The sequence below is a fragment of the Petaurus breviceps genome, unplaced genomic scaffold, assembly GCF_028583685.1.
Source record: "Petaurus breviceps papuanus isolate PSGF00001 unplaced genomic scaffold, PetGlider_PUasm1.0 90845, whole genome shotgun sequence".
NCBI lineage: Eukaryota > Metazoa > Chordata > Mammalia > Diprotodontia > Petauridae > Petaurus > Petaurus breviceps.
Window position 1 is genome coordinate 14,977,756 of NW_027187359.1, and position 16,668 is coordinate 14,994,423.

At 37.8% G+C, this 16,668-nt stretch overlaps 1 protein-coding gene and 1 long non-coding RNA gene across 9 annotated transcripts in view; one reads left to right on the forward strand and one right to left on the reverse strand.

Moving 5' to 3' along the window:
* The window catches only part of BIRC6 (baculoviral IAP repeat containing 6), a 317,039-nt gene that overhangs the window by 272,376 nt on the left and 27,995 nt on the right, over positions 1 to 16,668 (forward strand). For all 7 annotated transcript variants that reach the window (XM_069072166.1, XM_069072160.1, XM_069072164.1 and 4 more), the window contains 2 exons: positions 4,474 to 4,691; positions 9,829 to 9,990. In XM_069072166.1, the coding sequence (XP_068928267.1) occupies positions 4,474 to 4,691; positions 9,829 to 9,990 (380 nt within the window). The remainder of the gene's footprint in view (positions 1 to 4,473; positions 4,692 to 9,828; positions 9,991 to 16,668) is intronic.
* Positions 1 to 16,668, reverse strand: part of LOC138149182 (uncharacterized) — a 148,936-nt gene that overhangs the window by 25,557 nt on the left and 106,711 nt on the right. The gene's annotated exons all lie outside the window — the stretch shown is intronic.

Sequence of the window (16,668 nt, forward strand, 5' to 3'; positions counted from 1 at the left end):
AATTCTGGTGGAAGATAGAACATTTCTCTATATTTTGTTAACATTTGAAGCTGAACTAGTGACATGAGTCCTGTCCTCCTCATCTCATATGCCACCTTTAGTGTATAATCCAATACATTAATAAACATTACTGATCTGTGTAAGGCATTATCTGAATGCTGGAGATAGACCTTTAGAGACTTTACAATGCACTGGGGTAGATACTACACATACACAAATAAGTATAATACAGTGTCTGCAGAAGCAGGAGGGAGCATTGACAACTGGTGTTTCAGTCATTGCTTTGCAAAGAAGGTATAACCTGAACCTTGAAGAAATAATAATCATAGCATTTAGATAGTACTTAGTATGAGCCAGGTACTGCTAAATTCTTTACAATTATTATCTCCTTTGATCCTCACAACAACTGTGTGAGGTAGCTAATGTTCCCCATTCTATAGGAGAAGAAACTAGGGAAATAGAGGCTGAATGACTTGCGCAAAGTCACAAAATAAGTGTCAAAGGTTAGATTTGAACTTGGGGCTTCCTAATTCTAGGTCCAGCACACTATCCACTGCTCCACTGAGCTGCCAAGGTTTCTGAAAGTTCAAGATGAAGAGGGAGTTCAAAAAGAAGTATAACTGTCAGCAGTGAGAATATCATTTAGGAAGAAAATTCACATTCTGAATTGCTTCCAGAGGATGGCAGCCTTCATGAACAAGGGCCTCAAATTCATGCTATATAAGGAGTGATTAAAGGATGATTAGCATGGAGAAGAGAAGTCTTATGAGGGACATGAAAACTGCATTCATAGATTTGAAGTGCTGTCACTTGAAAGAAGTTGAGACTTATTCTGTCCTTCACCCAAAAGGCTTAGAACCAGGAGCACTGGATAGACGTGACAAAAAGATTGCCCATTAAATCTCCCATCTCTAATTCTTAATATTGCTTGCTACAAATAAGCAAGGTATGACTGAGGTGGGGATGTTTTGGGGCCTCTTTCTTCACTAAATTACCTGCTAGTTCCCTGAGGATGTTATCCAGGATATGGCCTGACTGTCTCTCATGATTCCTAGTCCAATGAGGCACTATCGTTAGCTGTCATCAACTTCTTCTGCAATCTTGAACTTGCTCTGGCTTAACAGAGATTAGCCTCACAATTTTCCTATTTCTAGAGAGTCATTATAAACTCTAATTCTTAACATTTACCTGTCTCCCAAGATTCATAGATGCCTAATTTATTCTCCTGATCACTTGCTGTCATATTACTTAGTATTTTTATTATTTCCCTGCTTTTATGCACCTCTATGTTTGCAATCGGGGTTAAGTAACTTGCTCAAGGTTACACGGCCAGTTATTATTTCTGGGTGTGGTGCTGAGTGTCTGAGCCTGGGATTCGATCTCCAGGTCGTCCCAACACTGGAGCCGGTGCTCTTACTCGCTTGCTCAAGGTTACGTGGCCAGGTGTTTCTGGGTGGGTGCTAAGTGTCTGAGCCCGGGATTCGATCTCCAGGTCAGTCTGACACTGGAGCCGGTGCTCTTACTCGCTGTGCTACCTGGCCGCCCCACCTCTATGTTTCTTACATTACTTCTACCTCAGGGGAAAAAAGTTTCTAAAAACAAATTGCTACTGAAACATATTCTAATTCAGAATAGTTACAGAAGCCATAAAATATTTGGAAGTCTACCAAGATGTATCCAGCAACTTTATTAATGCAACTGTGTAAAACATTCTGTAGAAATAAATATGAAGGGGGCAGCTAGGTGGTGCAGTGAATAGAGCACAGGCCCTGGAGTCAGGAGTACCTGAGTTCAAATGTGGCCTCAGACACTTAACACTTACTAGCCATGAGAGCTTGGACAAGTCACTTAACCCCATTTGCCCTGCCTTCCCCCCTCCAAAAAGCAAAAGCAAAAGAAAGAAAAGAAAAGAAAGATGAATTTAAATATGTGAAGAAGCATTAATTGCTGATGGATAGGTTTAGCCAATAAAATTTTTTAAATGACAGTGTTACCGGAGTTAATTTACTTACTCGGTTTTAGCCCATCAGACTACCAAAAGAATATTTTATAGAGCTAGATAAAATATTATTAAAATTTATGTTGGAAAACAAAAGGTCAGTATCTCAAGGCTCATAATAGAAAAAATGGCAAGGAAGTGGGTGTCAATATCAAATCTCAGACTATAGTACAAAACTATAATTTTAAAAATACTTTGGCACAGGTTAAAAAACGTGTCAGTCAATGGAAGAAACTGAATGTAGTTGTACAAAATGCAGAAGAAAGCAAATACAGTAGCAGAGTGTTTGATAAACACAAAGACCAAAAATATATTAAACCCCCATCTGTAGTAAATGAAAAAGTGTAGAAGGTTCATGGTTAAGGCTTTGTTGCAACTTTCCCTCGCACAAACCAGAATCCATGAGGCTACTTAAATTGTTTTTTGCTATTTTAGAGCTACAAGCAGCTCTGTTACCTTTATATTGTAAATTTGGCTATATGTTGAAATGTGCACATGTATGCATATGAATATTTCTTCTGTGGCCATGTCCATTACTTTCCTACTTTACATTTGTGCAGCATGAGAAAGCAAAAGGAATGGTCTCATGAGCAAAGATGCTCATTACCTCCAGAGGTTATACCAAGGACCAGATAGTTTTTATCTTTTTTTAAGGGTTTTTTTTATTATTATTATACTTTTGCAAAGATTTCTGAAAGTGATTTTTACTATAATTGTTCAGTAACTGTTTCTTTGGGTTTATCTTTTTTAGAGGCAAATTCATGTCAGTTCTGCCATAATTTCTAATTGTTTAAGTTTCTTTCTCATTTCCTATCTATTTCCTGTGATGCAGTGGGAAGATCATTGGATTTCAAATCCAGAAGCTTCCATTTAACTATTCAAATATTGGATATTGTCAGAGCACCTAAATTCCAATCCCAGGACATCCACCTGAATAACGTTGGGCATTTAACCCATCAGGTCTCTGTTGGTTCTACTTTAGAATACTAGGCTTAGCATTTGGGAAAGCACTTGAAGTTAGGGACCATTCCCTTTGACCTGGAGAAACCACTATTAAACATTATACCTCAAGGAGGTCAGAGATATAAAAGAAGGTCCCATATGCAGCAAAAAGTCACCATAGCACTTTTTGTGGTGACAAAGAACTGGAAACAAACTAGATATCCACAATTAGCATATGGTTATAAATAAATTTGTAAACAATCATATATGAAATAGTGATATGAAGAATATGGAGAAGAATAGAATAAACAGAACAAAGAAAACAAGATACACAATCAAAACAATTTAAAAAGGAAAAACCAAAAAAACCCCGCCAAAATCCTAAGGCTGTTTAATTATAAGTACAAATTCTGACACCAGAGAAGAGTGAAGAAAACGTATCTCTCTCCTATGCAGAAGGACTGGAGGTGGGAGGGTATAACATACTGCACATACTGTCCAACTCATGATGTGCTGGTTGGATTGGCTGAGTTGCTTTCCCCACCCTCCCCCCTTTCTGTTCTTTGTTGCAAAGAATTATGTCTCACTCAGTAGTAAAGAGGGGCAGAGAGATTTCCTTCTCAAATTAATTCTTAAAATGCAAAAAAAAAAAGAATGACAGTGATAGGCTAGGTTACTTATTTATATTTACATATATATTACTAGATCCTTATAGCTCTAAATCTTTTATTCTGTGGAACATTCCCTCTGTATGCAGCTTCAGTAATATTTTACATTGATTATGATTGCCCAGTGAAGGGTCATTTTCACTTCTTGGGAAGTCACATAGGATTAGTAATTTTCATTTTAACAAATTTGGAAAGGCACTATGGACTATAACCATTATTTATGTCTTTTACACTGTTTCTGTTTGTTTCCCGTAGATTGTTTTCATTGATATCTTTTGTTTTGCATAAGTAATTTCTTGTTATCCTTTAACCTGTAGTTGTACTCTTTGTTACAAAGAAGAATAGTTAAACACCAAGAACATGAACATGAGAGATTAGATTAATGGTGGTTTCAGGTCACAAATAGTGGCTTCCAAATTTTTAGGTTTACTTTTTAGCAAAATAATAACAAAATTAATAGATGTCAGGAAAACTTAATTGATTTCTCCTTCTTTGAACACATAGTATTTTTTTTCCCTAGGCTTAATAGCCTGGCATTAAATCATATACTGCTTTGCATTATTGTTTAACTATTCCAAATTTGATTTATCTTGATTTTAGGATTATAATCCTAAAAGAATCTCTTGTTTTTTGTCTACTTCAGCAGCTAGCAAAAAAAAAAGGATGAAATAGCTTCGTTAACTATTTTTTAATTTCACTAATAATTCATTGTTAATGCATTCTAGAGTAGCATCATTTGTAAAATTGGGAACTAGATATTGCATGTTTTAATAATTGTTTACTAGTTTCAAAATTTTTAAGTCTGAGATTTATTTTACAGTGTATACTGCTTTACTGTTTCTGCTGTTTTCTCTTCTTTCCTAGATACATTTGAAATGGTTTCAGAAGATGATGATGGGAAATTGGGTTTTAAAGTAAATTATCACTACATGTCACAAGTGAAAAATGCAAGTGATGCAAATAGTGCCGCAAGAGCCAGACGTCTTGCACAGGAAGCTGTGACACTTTCAACATCACTGCCTCTTTCATCATCTTCCAGTGTCTTTGTACGTTGTGATGAAGAACGACTTGACATCATGAAGGTATTTAGTATATTTTGATTTTTTTCCCTCCCATCCCCATCATTACTTATTAGAAGGTGCAAGCTAGGGATGCTATTATAAATTTTTGGCAATATTTTTCCTTTTTAAAAAAATTCATAACAAGTCCATTAGCAAGTGGTTTATGATGTCCAACGTGGGAGGTTATTAGTGACTTGGAAAACAGGGAATATTAGGGAAGGTTTTCATGTTTGACTTGGAAATTAAAATGTGGCTAGGAATTCAGTAAGCAAAGAAGCAGAGAAGACCAATGCCTCAGGTATAGGGACGGGAAAGAGCAAAAGCAGGAAAGCATGAGAGCACAAGAAGCATTCAGAGAAAAGTCATCAAAAGTCAAGAAAGGAACAATATGCAATAAGACTAGAAAGGTATGCTGATGCCACACATGACCCATAACATTACTGACTGCTGCCAAAGCAGATTAAAGTCTGATTGGAAAATATTTAACAAAATAAATAAAAAATGCTATCAAGCATACACATCACATTTTAAAACTGAGTCAGTGTGCAGTCCACAGAAGTTGTTACATATAGTTGAGTGGCCCCTGTTTCTATTTGAATTTGATACCAGTGTTGTAAAGAACCTTGAATGATCGGCAGAAAATTTTAAAAATACTTCATGAGCAGTAGGGAGATAGTGAAAATTTTCAAGCAGAATATTGACAAAATTCTATCTATTAATAGTAAAGATTGCTTGGCATCTTTATGAAGAGTGGATTGTGAAAAGAGTGTTCAGGTATTTGCTCTAGTGAGAAAAATGCTCCACTTGGGGTAACAGGACCTGAGTTTGAATCTCACCTCTGCCATTTGCTATCTGAGGAACCTTAGTATGGCTCTTAACCTCTGTGAGCCCCAGTTCCCCAATCTTGATCATGAAAGATTAAATTAGATGATTTCTGAAGCCTCTTGTAGCCCTAATCTGTGATCTTTTTGGAGGCTATAATAGTAGAGGCGGGTTGTATTGAGAGTCTCTACTAGGATGACACTGTGGTGGAATAGAGTAATGAACCAAAGAGAAGCAATGTGGAAGTGGATTAAATGATAAATTAGAGAGAAACAAGGGTCAGAGGTAAGCTCAAAGTTATAAACATGGGAAACGGTAAATGTTGATGCCTGTACTTTTGAATATGTTGAGTTGTGGGACACCTTGGTAAGGCAGTAGGCATTTTGAGATAATCCATATTTGTGAATGATATTGCCAAAGGAGAGAGTATATTGAAATTAAAGAAGAGCACCAAGAGTAGACACTTGAGAAATACCCTTATCTTAGGAGACTAGGCTATTTTTAAAAAGTGAGGATCCAAGGAAGGAGTTTAGAAATGCTAGGAGACGAGGGTCTTTGAAGGCAAGTGAGCACAGAATATTCAATAAGATAGTAAGTAGGACAGTTCAATTCACCAGGCATTTATTAAATGCCTACTATATGCTAAGAACTAGGGGGCCAAGTTTAAAAACAGTCCCTTTCCAATGGATCTTACATACTTCTAGGGGGGGGAAACATGTACACAGATAAGTAGATATAAAATATATACAGAATAATAAAGCTGCAAAGTAGACTTAAGAGAATGGAAATTTTTTTTAAGGGCATTGGATTCATTGAAAGAAAATGTTTATTCACCTTACAGCTGTTATTGTAAACTGATAATGCAGTGGGGGTAGAAACAAGTACTTTGAGATGAAAATAAGTAGTGACAGACTGACTTCCTTTAGAAATGAATGGTGAAGAAATAAAGGATCTCTAGGTTCAAGCTAACACCCCTCATCATTTGTCATTATCATCCAGTATTAGTAATTAAAAGATGAAAGTTCCAACATTTTCTCTGCATCATCTAAAATACTTCTTCCAGGCATGTAATCTATGAGGAAAAAAAATGGGGACTTAAAAAAAATACCTAAGAATTATGATCCTATTACCTCCTAAATCAAATATAAAATAGTTTATTTGACTTTTAAAGTCAATGGACTTTAATAATGCCCTCCTATCTTTCCATACTTCTTAAACCCACACACATTCTCATTCTCTCTCTCTCTCTAACCCTCCTTGCCATTCCTTACACAGGACTCTATCTCCCCACACTGGGTATTGTCACTGGCCATCCCCCCCCTTGACTTTTGCACACTTCATCTTCCATGCCTCCTAACCTCCCTGGCTTCCTTCATCCTCAGCAAAGTCCTACCTTCTGCAAGAAACCTTTCCTTGACCTCCTAAATTTTAGTGACTTTCTTCTAAGGTTCTCTTCAATTTATCCTGTATGTACTTTCTTTTTATGTAGTTATTTGAATGTTTTCTTCACTGATTGAAATTTGAGTACTTTGTGATTAAGGACTGTTTTTTGCCTTCCTTTGTATCCCCAATGTTTAGTATGGGGCCTGGTACATAATAGGGGCTTAATAAATAAATGCTAGTGGATTTGACCTATGGAATCTAGGTTAATGAGACTATATGAACTAGTTAATTAGACTATATAAACTAGTAGGATATAACATTTTAATATTTCAGGGGGGTCTTATCTTTGAAAAAGATTGGTTCTAGATCTAGGGAATTTGTTCTATTGGGGAACACAGCCAATTTAGATTTAGCCACTGTGCCACCTCCTTCCTTTTCCATTTCGTCACCCAATTTGACATCTAATTTTTCCAAAGTTCAGAAATTAATCTATTGATTTTGTTTGTCCCCCCCTCTGGAGTTGTAGTTTGTGATGACTTAGCAAAACTTAGAACTTTATAAACCAGGGGGCTTTATTTTTCTTGATTAATACCAAGGCTTATATTGCAATGTTTGGTCAAAGAGCAACAAAGTTAAATTCATTGACCTACATTGAATTCAAACAAATGATCCTAATTGTCTCTTAGGAAGACCTCATTAACTGTTATCACAAACTAAGTTTATCAACACAGGAAGGAGTTCAGGAGCCTAAGATATAGCATCTATCAGGTATAAGGTGGATATTTGTGCTACTTGACCTAAGCATAGCAGCAGTCCCTTACTAAATATGTTTATAGCTAGTCTCTGAACTCTTAAATTGCAGCTGATTTTCTCTCTCCATCAGAGTTCTGAAGGCACCCCTGAGAGGTCACAGTGCTTCTTTTCTAATGATTTCAGCTCATTTCAATGCCTCCACTGTTAACTCTCAATGATTAGATTACCAATTCCATGTGATCTAATTTACGTCAGTTAATTTTTACAATAGAATATATACCAAGAATAGAAATAGAACATCTCACCACCTCAAACATCCTGTGCACTCAAGTGTCTGGAAAGAATGGGTTCAAACATTTTCTATATAATGTTAGTTCTACCAATTTCATCAAGCAGTATGATATGGTTTGGATCAGGGGTGGGGAACATGCAGCCTCAAGGCCACATATGGCCCTCTAGGTGCTCAAGTACAACCCTTTTGAATCCAAACTTTATAGAACAAGACCCCTTACTAAAAGAATTTGTTATGTAAAACTTGTACTCAGTCAAAAGGCTACACCCAAGGACCTAAAAGGCCACATGTGGCCTTTAGCCTACAACTTCCCCACTCCTGGTCTGGATGGATGAATTCATATCTCTGCTACTGTGTACTGAATCAATCTAACTCATGACTTGTAGCAAATTCTCCCATAGACTTCAGCTCTATGGCTTTCAAAGCTCACAAGGCCATAAATTATATTCAGTCTAACTATATTGAATCAAATTCACCTAAAAACAGGAAAGAATAGACACAACAGAGGAGTAAGCAAAAGTAAGGCCATGAACTGTTGGCTTCACGACCACTCCACACTGTCACCCGGTAACTCTCAGCTCCTTGTCCTCCTTGCTCTGGTTCCAGCTAAGTCGGAAAGGGCCAAGAGACTTGCTTTGGCTAATTAGTGCTATTTGAGTACATCCAAGTTCTGACTTCACAGCCAATCACAAAGGCTTCTCTGGTTAATTACTGAACCAGGTATAGAATAGCTTTTCATTCTTCAGAGTCCATGTTGGGATGTATCACCTAAGCTAACTTGTGTATGCTTATAAGGACTGAGCTCATTAGCCATTGCATTGGTTTGATTATTATCTCTATTAAAATGACTGTCATATTGATAGGTCCCAATCTTTTTTTCTGTTCTGAGCTACAGGAATGCATCTCCAACTGCTTATGGGACATTTAAAATTCAACATATTTAAATTCAAATGCATTTTTTTTTTACCCAAAAAAATTGCCCTTTTTTTCTAGTTTCTCTGTTTCATTCAAGGTCACTACCATTTTTCTAATTTCCCATATTATAACCCCAGTGTCATCTGGATCTTATCAGTTCTATCTTCATGACTTATCTTCCCATCCCTTTCTCACCACTCACATAGTCACTACCTCAATTCAGACCTTTATCACCTCTTACCTCGACTATAGCAATAGACCCCTGATTGGTCTCCTTGCTTGCAAGTGTCTCCCCAATTCATCTTCTACACAGTTGTCAGTGATTTTCCTAATGCATTGGTCTGACCATGTAACTCCTCTACTCAGTATGCTAAAAACACTTTGTTTCACCTCTAGGATTAAATATAAACTCTTATCATTCATTACTCTTTATAGCTTGGCCTCAACTTTCTTTTGTACCCTAATTAGGCATCACTCTTCTTTACATTCTTTATAGATACAGCCAAATGGGTCTGCCTAACATATCAAATTCTGTCTCTAGTCTCTATGCCTTTGCATTGGCTTTCTCCCATGCCTGGAATGCATTCCTTCCTCACCTCTACCTCTTAGAATCTATTTTCCTTCAAGATCAAGGTCAAGTACCATCTTCTAAAGCCTTACCTGAATCCCTTCAAGCTACTAGTGTCAATATACTATATACAATATGCCCCCAAATACCCATTTTTTTTTAGTGTATGTCTGTGTTTTCCCCTTTTGATTGTCAGCTTCTTGAGGATATGACTGTTTTTACTTTTTGTCTTTAGTATTCCCGTGCCTTGGACCATGCTTAGTATATTCCAGGTGTTTAATAACTGCCAGTTGGTTAATTGGTTGAAGAAAGCCATCTTTATTTTGAACCAGATTGTACTTTTGATTTTTGACACCGAAAAATCCAAGTATATCAAATATTTTAATCTGCTTGATGTGGTTTTTTCCCCCCTCCTTCTATCTTAGGTTCTAATCACAGGCCCAGCAGATACTCCTTATGCAAATGGCTGCTTTGAATTTGATGTCTATTTTCCACAAGACTATCCTAGTTCACCCCCACTTGTGAATCTGGAGACAACTGGTGGCCATAGTGTTCGATTCAATCCAAACCTTTACAATGATGGCAAGGTAATATACTTAAAAACCTTTTTTCATTGTATTAAAATGTTTTTGTAATGATACCATGTATTCATATTTTAGTTATGTTATTTCACTATGTTGAACAAATATGGATTCCTTAAGATTTCTCTTCCCTATGTGTACCAATTATTCAAAGAATAGAAACCCATTTAGGGGAGATATAGAGGTAAGTGGCCTTGCAAACTGGTGAATTAGTTATAAGACACTCCTTCAGGAAGCCATCTGCAACAAGAACTTAAAGGAATCCTCCATTAGCCCATGCCTTACATTTCAAAAAATTAAGGATATCAACATCATCTAGAGGCTACTGCCACCTGTTACATAGTAATAGCCAAAGCTAATGACTGCCTCTACCCTCACAACAATCCAGTTCATCTTTTCCTTTCATGTGTTTGTAGGTAGTTTCTCCAGTGCAATACAGGGCAAGCTTGTGATTACTCCTTGACCCTGTTATACAGCATTAGGCATTTTTCCTAAAGTTAAATGTAAGGAGAAAATATCTATTTTTAATCTTTTGTTATCTTTATCTTCATTTTAAATATGGGAGTCAGGTTCCAAAAAAAAAAGTTATTCCTCAGGTGTAATAAAAATCTGTTAAAAGGTGCTTTTCCATGATGATGTTTGTCTCTCTGTAAACTATATGCTGACAGTGATGAGGGACCAGAAATGTTGAAGGAGAAACCCATAGGAATACTGGGATCCCAAAGACCAGAGGTCCCAGGGCAAGGTCGCCTGGAATGAATTTGCAAACTCAAGCATTCTTTAAATCAAGGTGGCAAAAATTTATTGTTATGCTTTTCAGCAGGCAAGAGTTCTTAGGGAATCTGCAACCTTAGAGGGATACAGTTAAAGTTTATATAGGATAAACTATAGTAAAACATGTGCCAAATATGCTAAATAGGTGAATCAGGGCAGGATTAGAGAGTGGTTAAGGAGTGGTCAGTTCTTAAAGGAACATGCACTTTTAATATCTACTGCACAGGTATTTTACCCAGAATTCACTGGGAAATAACCCAGGGTGCGGGCTACAAGGAGGTGTGGCTTTAGAACTGAAACATCACTAAATCAATTAACAGTCAGGGCTGACTGAGAAAAGCCCAGGTTACCCCCATCAAGGTCTTGTTAGACAAGATAAACTTAAGGGAGTATATGTGTGACTGAGTCTAGGATACATATGATAGGTCAGTAAGTAGTAAATATCTTTTTTTTTTAAAGCAATTGGGGTTAAGTAACTTGCTCAAGGTTACACGGCCAGTTATTTCTGGGTGTGTTGCTAAATATATGAGCCCGGATTCAACCCCAGGTCATCCCGACTCTGGGTCCGGTGCTCTTAATCGCTGAGCTACCTGGCCGCCCCAGTAGTAAATATCTTTATGAGCCAGTTCAGTCAGTACACAGCTGGTTCAGACTATTAAATTCTATAAGTATAGCTGACTACTGAATTAGAAAGAGATAAGTTTCCTGCTAGAGTATGCTGCACTTGAGCTGAAGAGAAAGTACCTGAGACAGTGTTTTGAGGCTAGGGAGGAATGTGATTTTTGGAACTGGGGGTTCAAACACAAGCACCCCATCAACAGTATTATAGCATTTAAAAAACTAGGAGGTCTTTATAGACTACACAAATAACAACTTCTCCGGTTATAAGGGACTGAGCTATTAACTTTTCTTTATGTGACAAAATTACTTGAAGGAGTATGATTTGAAGATGCTTCAGAAAGTTTAATGTATCTTTCTCTTGTTTAAAAATGTGTGGGCTGGGGCGGCCAGGTAGCACAGCGAGTAAGAGCACCGGCTCCAGTGTTGAGAACACCTGGAGATCGAATCCCGGGCTCAGACACTTAGCACCCACCCAGAAACACCTGGCCGTGTAACCTTGAGCAAGTTACTTAACCCCAATTGCTTAGGGGCGGCCAGGTGGCTCAGCGAGTAAGAGCATCGGCTCCAGTGTCGGGATGACCTGGATCAAATCCGAGCTCAGATACTCAGCACCACACCCAGAAATAATAACTGGCCATGTAACCTTGAGCAAGTTACTTAACCCCAATTGCTTAAAAAAATAAATAAATAAAAATAAAAATGTGTGGGCTGCCCCTGCCCCAAAATGGAACAAACAGTGACTACACTTAAAACATCTTGCTTGCTACTGGCAGTAACACAAGCCTTGAAATTAGAACCAATATTTTCTATCAATTTAAAGTGTTTTAGCTGAAGGCAAGCCCAGTTCTCTCCTTTACACTTCCTTATGGATAAGAAAATGTTTTCTTTTTAAGCCAGTCTGTGAGTAAATATTATATAAAAATACTGATTCTGACCTACAGCATGAAAAAAACTCCCTCTACTAATGCCTATCATTACCTTTTCTACAATTTAAAATCTTAGAATTTGCTTAAGGAGCTGAGAAAAAAGATGACTTGTTTGGGATCACATATGCTGTATGTGGCAGACAAGTAACTTGAACACAGGTGTTCCTGAATCATCATACTGCCATTGCTTCTCTTGATATCTAGATAAGCAAAAGGAATCATTCCTTCTGGCAATGTATAATGGTCAAAGGAAAAAGGCCTAGTAGATTTCTGATCACCATTTCATCACTAAATAGCTATGTTGCATTGACCAAGTCATTTAACTTCCCTGTGTATGAATTTCCTGTCTTAAAAAGTAAATCACCATGGCTAATGTCTAATGTGAAAGTATTTGCAGATCCTATACTTGATGGGGGGGGGAAGAAAATTTGAAACTCAAGGAATTATGAAATTGAATCTTGTAAACTAAAAGTAAATAAACAATAAAGACAAAAAAAAAGAAACCAAAACAAAACCACCAGCTCTACAAACATGAAAGAGTTGGGAGAAATTAAATTGGATCATGGATATGAAATTTAAAAAACTATAAACCTTGGGGGCAGAGCTAGGATGACGGAGTAGAAGCACAAACTTTGCGTGCGCTCCCGCTCCATTCACTTCCAATGCATGTAAGAAAACGACTCTAACCAAACTTTAGAGCTACAGAACCCACAAAGAGTCAGAGAGAAACAAATCTCCTGCTGAAGGCAGCCTGGCAGGCCTACAGGAAGGGTCTGGAGCACTGAGCTGGGAGTCGAGCATGTGAGCCACTCAGTTCTGGCTCCAGGGTGGCACTGAGCAGCAGCTGTCAGAGCAGACTTCAGGAGAGTGAACACCAGCAGCTGTGGTGGTTCCCAGACTTCTCAACCCATAAAAAGACAAGTAAAAGGTCAGTGAGGAACTCTTTTGAACAGGGGGAGGGTGGAAGAGCACAATCCAGCCCCTGCCCCTGGGGTGAGAAGCAGTGGAGTCACAGCCTGCTTGGCTCCTTCAAGAGCTCCTGCCCTGCTGATCATAGGGGGACCAAGCACCCATTCAGAGGGTAATCGCCTTTACTTTAACCTGCTTGGATCTGGATCGCGGTCTTGGGTGGTGGTCCTAGGGTGTGCAGGTATTGTAGCAGAGCTTATTGGGGCTTTAGGGAGGGCACCCTCCTTATAGCTCCGGCAGCTGCAAAAACCCCAGCAATTTGGGACAAAACTCTCCATTCTGGAAGCTGAGTTCTACCGTGGCAAAGAGCTCAAAAGTCAAGTAATTGGCTGGCAATATGAGCAAGCACAGGAAGCACAAACAGACCATAAAATCCTTTTTTGGGGACAAAAAGGATCAAGGCATGGAATGGGAGGAAGACAGCAAAGTCAGAACGTCTGTATCAAAAGCCTCCAAGAAAAATATGAACTGGTTACAGGCCATAAAGGACCTCAAGAATGATTTTGAAAATCAAGTAAGAGAAGTGGAGGGAAAATTGGGAAGAGAAATGAGAATGATGCAAGAAAATCATGAAAAGCAAGTCAACAGCCTGCTAAAGTAGACCCAAAATACACTGAAGAAAATAACACCTTAAAAAATGGACTTACTCAAATGGCAAAAGAGGCCCAAAAAGCCAATGAGGAGAAGAATGGCTTAAAAAGTCGAATTTGCCACATCGAAAAGAAATTTCAAAAACTCACTCAAGAGAATAATTCCTTCAAATTTAGATTGGAAGCAAATGATTTTGTGAGAAATCATGATACTATAAAATAGATTGAAACAAATGAAAAAAAATAGAAGGCAATGTGAAATATCTCATTGGAAAAACCACTGACCTGCAAAATAGATCCAGGAGAGATAATTTAAAAATTATTGGACTACCTGAGAGCCATGATCAAAAAAAGAGCCTAGATACCATCTTTCAAGAAATTATTGAGGGGCGGCCAGGTAGCACAGCAAGCAAGAGCACCGGCTCCAGTGTCAGGATTGACCTGGAGATCGAATCCCGGGCTCAGACACTTAGCACCCACCCAGAAACACCTTGCCGTGTAACCTTGAACAAGTTACTTAACCCCAATTGCTTAGGGGCGGCCAGGTGGCTCAGCGAGTAGGAGCACCGGCTCCAGTGTTGGGACGACCTGGAGATCTAATCCCGGGCTCAGACACTCAGCACCACACCCAGAAATAACTGGCCGTGTAAGCTTGAGCAAGTTACTTAACCCCGATTGCTTAAAGAAAAAAAAAGAAAAAAAAAAAGAAATTATCGAGCAAAATTGCCCTGATATTCTAGATCCAGAGGGGAAAATAGAAATTGAAAGAATTCACTGATCACTTCTTGAAAAAGATCCCCAAAAGAAAACTTTTAGGAATATTACAGCCAAATTCCAGAGTTCCCAGGTCAAGGAGAAAATACTGTAAGCAATCAGGAAGAAATAATTTGAGTATTGTGGAAACACAATCAGGATTAACACAAGACCTAGCAACTTCTACATTAAAGGATCGAAGGGCTTGGAATGTGATGTTCCAGAGGTCAAAGGAGCTAGGACTAAAACCAAGAATAACCTACCCAGCAAAACAGTATAATTCTACAGGGAAAATATGGTCATTCAGTGAAATAGCGGATTTTCAAGCATTCTTGATAAAAAAAAAAACCAGAGCTGAACAGAAAATTTGACTTTCAAAAACAAAAAATAAGAGAAGCATGAAAAGGTAAACAGGAAAAAGAAATCATAAGGAACTTATTATTAAAAGTGAACTATGGGGGTGGCCAGGTAGCATAGTGAGTAAGAGCACCGGCCCCAGTGTTGGGATGACCTGGGGATCAAATCCGGGCTCAGACACTTAGCACCCACCCAGAAACACCTGGCCACGTAACCTTGAGCAAGTTACTTAACCCCAATTGCTTTTAAAAAAAAATTGAACTATTTACATTCCTACATGGAAAAACGGTGATTGTATCTCATAAGACTTTTCTCAGTATGAGCATAGTTGAAGGGAATATATATGTGTATATATGTGTATACGTACATATATATGTATAGGAGGGTGTATGTGTATATAAATACACATGTGAGTGTGGGCATATGTATATTCATGTATACATAGATAGAGGGCATAGGATGAGTTGAATATGAAGGGATGATATCTAAAAAATAAAACTAAGAAGTGCGAGAGGAATTTATTGGGAAAAGGAGAAAGAGATAGATTAGGATAAATTATCTCATAGAAAAGAGGCAAGAGAAAACTGTTACAGTGAAAGAGAAGAGCAGGAAGATGAAAGGGAATGGGACAACTTTATTCTCATCAAATTTGGCTTAAGGGGGGAATAACATGCATGCTCAATTGGGTATTTTACCCTACAGGAAAATGGGGGGGGTAGGGGATAAAAGGGGGAATGATAGAAGGGAGGGCATATTGGGGGAGAGGGTAGTTAGAAGCAAACATTTTTGTTAAGGGATAGGGTCAAAGGAGAAAATAGAATAATTGGGGAGCGGGATGAGACGGAGGGAAATAGTCTTTCACAATATAACTACTATGGAAATGATTTGGGTAACTACACATGTACAACCTATATTGAATTGCTTATCTTCCGGGGGTGGGGTAGGTAAGGAGGGAGGAAGGGAAAAAATCTGGAACTCGAAATTTTAAAAACAAATGTTTAAAAACAAATGTTACTTACATGCAACTGGGAAATAAGATATACAGGCCCTGAGGGATAGAAATCTATCTTACCCTACTAGAAGGTTAAGGGGGTTGTTGGGGGAGGCTATAAGAGAGAATAGATTGGGGGAAGGGGTATTCAGTAGGCTTGCTATTTTAGGGTGAGGTGTAGGGGAAAGACGGGAAGAAAAAATTGTAACTCAAAATCTGTGGAAATGAATGTTGAAAACAAAAATAAATAGATAAATTTTAAAAACAACACCATAAACCTCTACAAATAAATTGTTTACTAAATAATTTTCTCCTTCACTGAAATAATATTGCAGGAACATACAGGTAATAAATCTTAAACTGACTTCTTTTCTTTAGAAGATTAAGGTCTTCTTTTTGGTTGATAAAATCAGCCTACTCAGAGTTTGTCTTCCAGCCACAACATGAGATTATAAATGAAAAACACTAATGCTGCACACTAAATTACTGTCCCTTTAAAAAAAGTAATTTTTTCCTTGTCTTACCTTTCGTTTAAATAGCAGGCATCCTTGAATACCCAAAGTAAGTTATTAAAAAAACTCTCTACAATATTCTGGGTTTCTTCTTTCAATGTGAAGTTAGTAAAATCTTCTAGTCTTTGTTCTGGATTTTTTTCCAGAAATAATGTTGCTTTTTCCAAATTTGATAAACTTAGACACATATA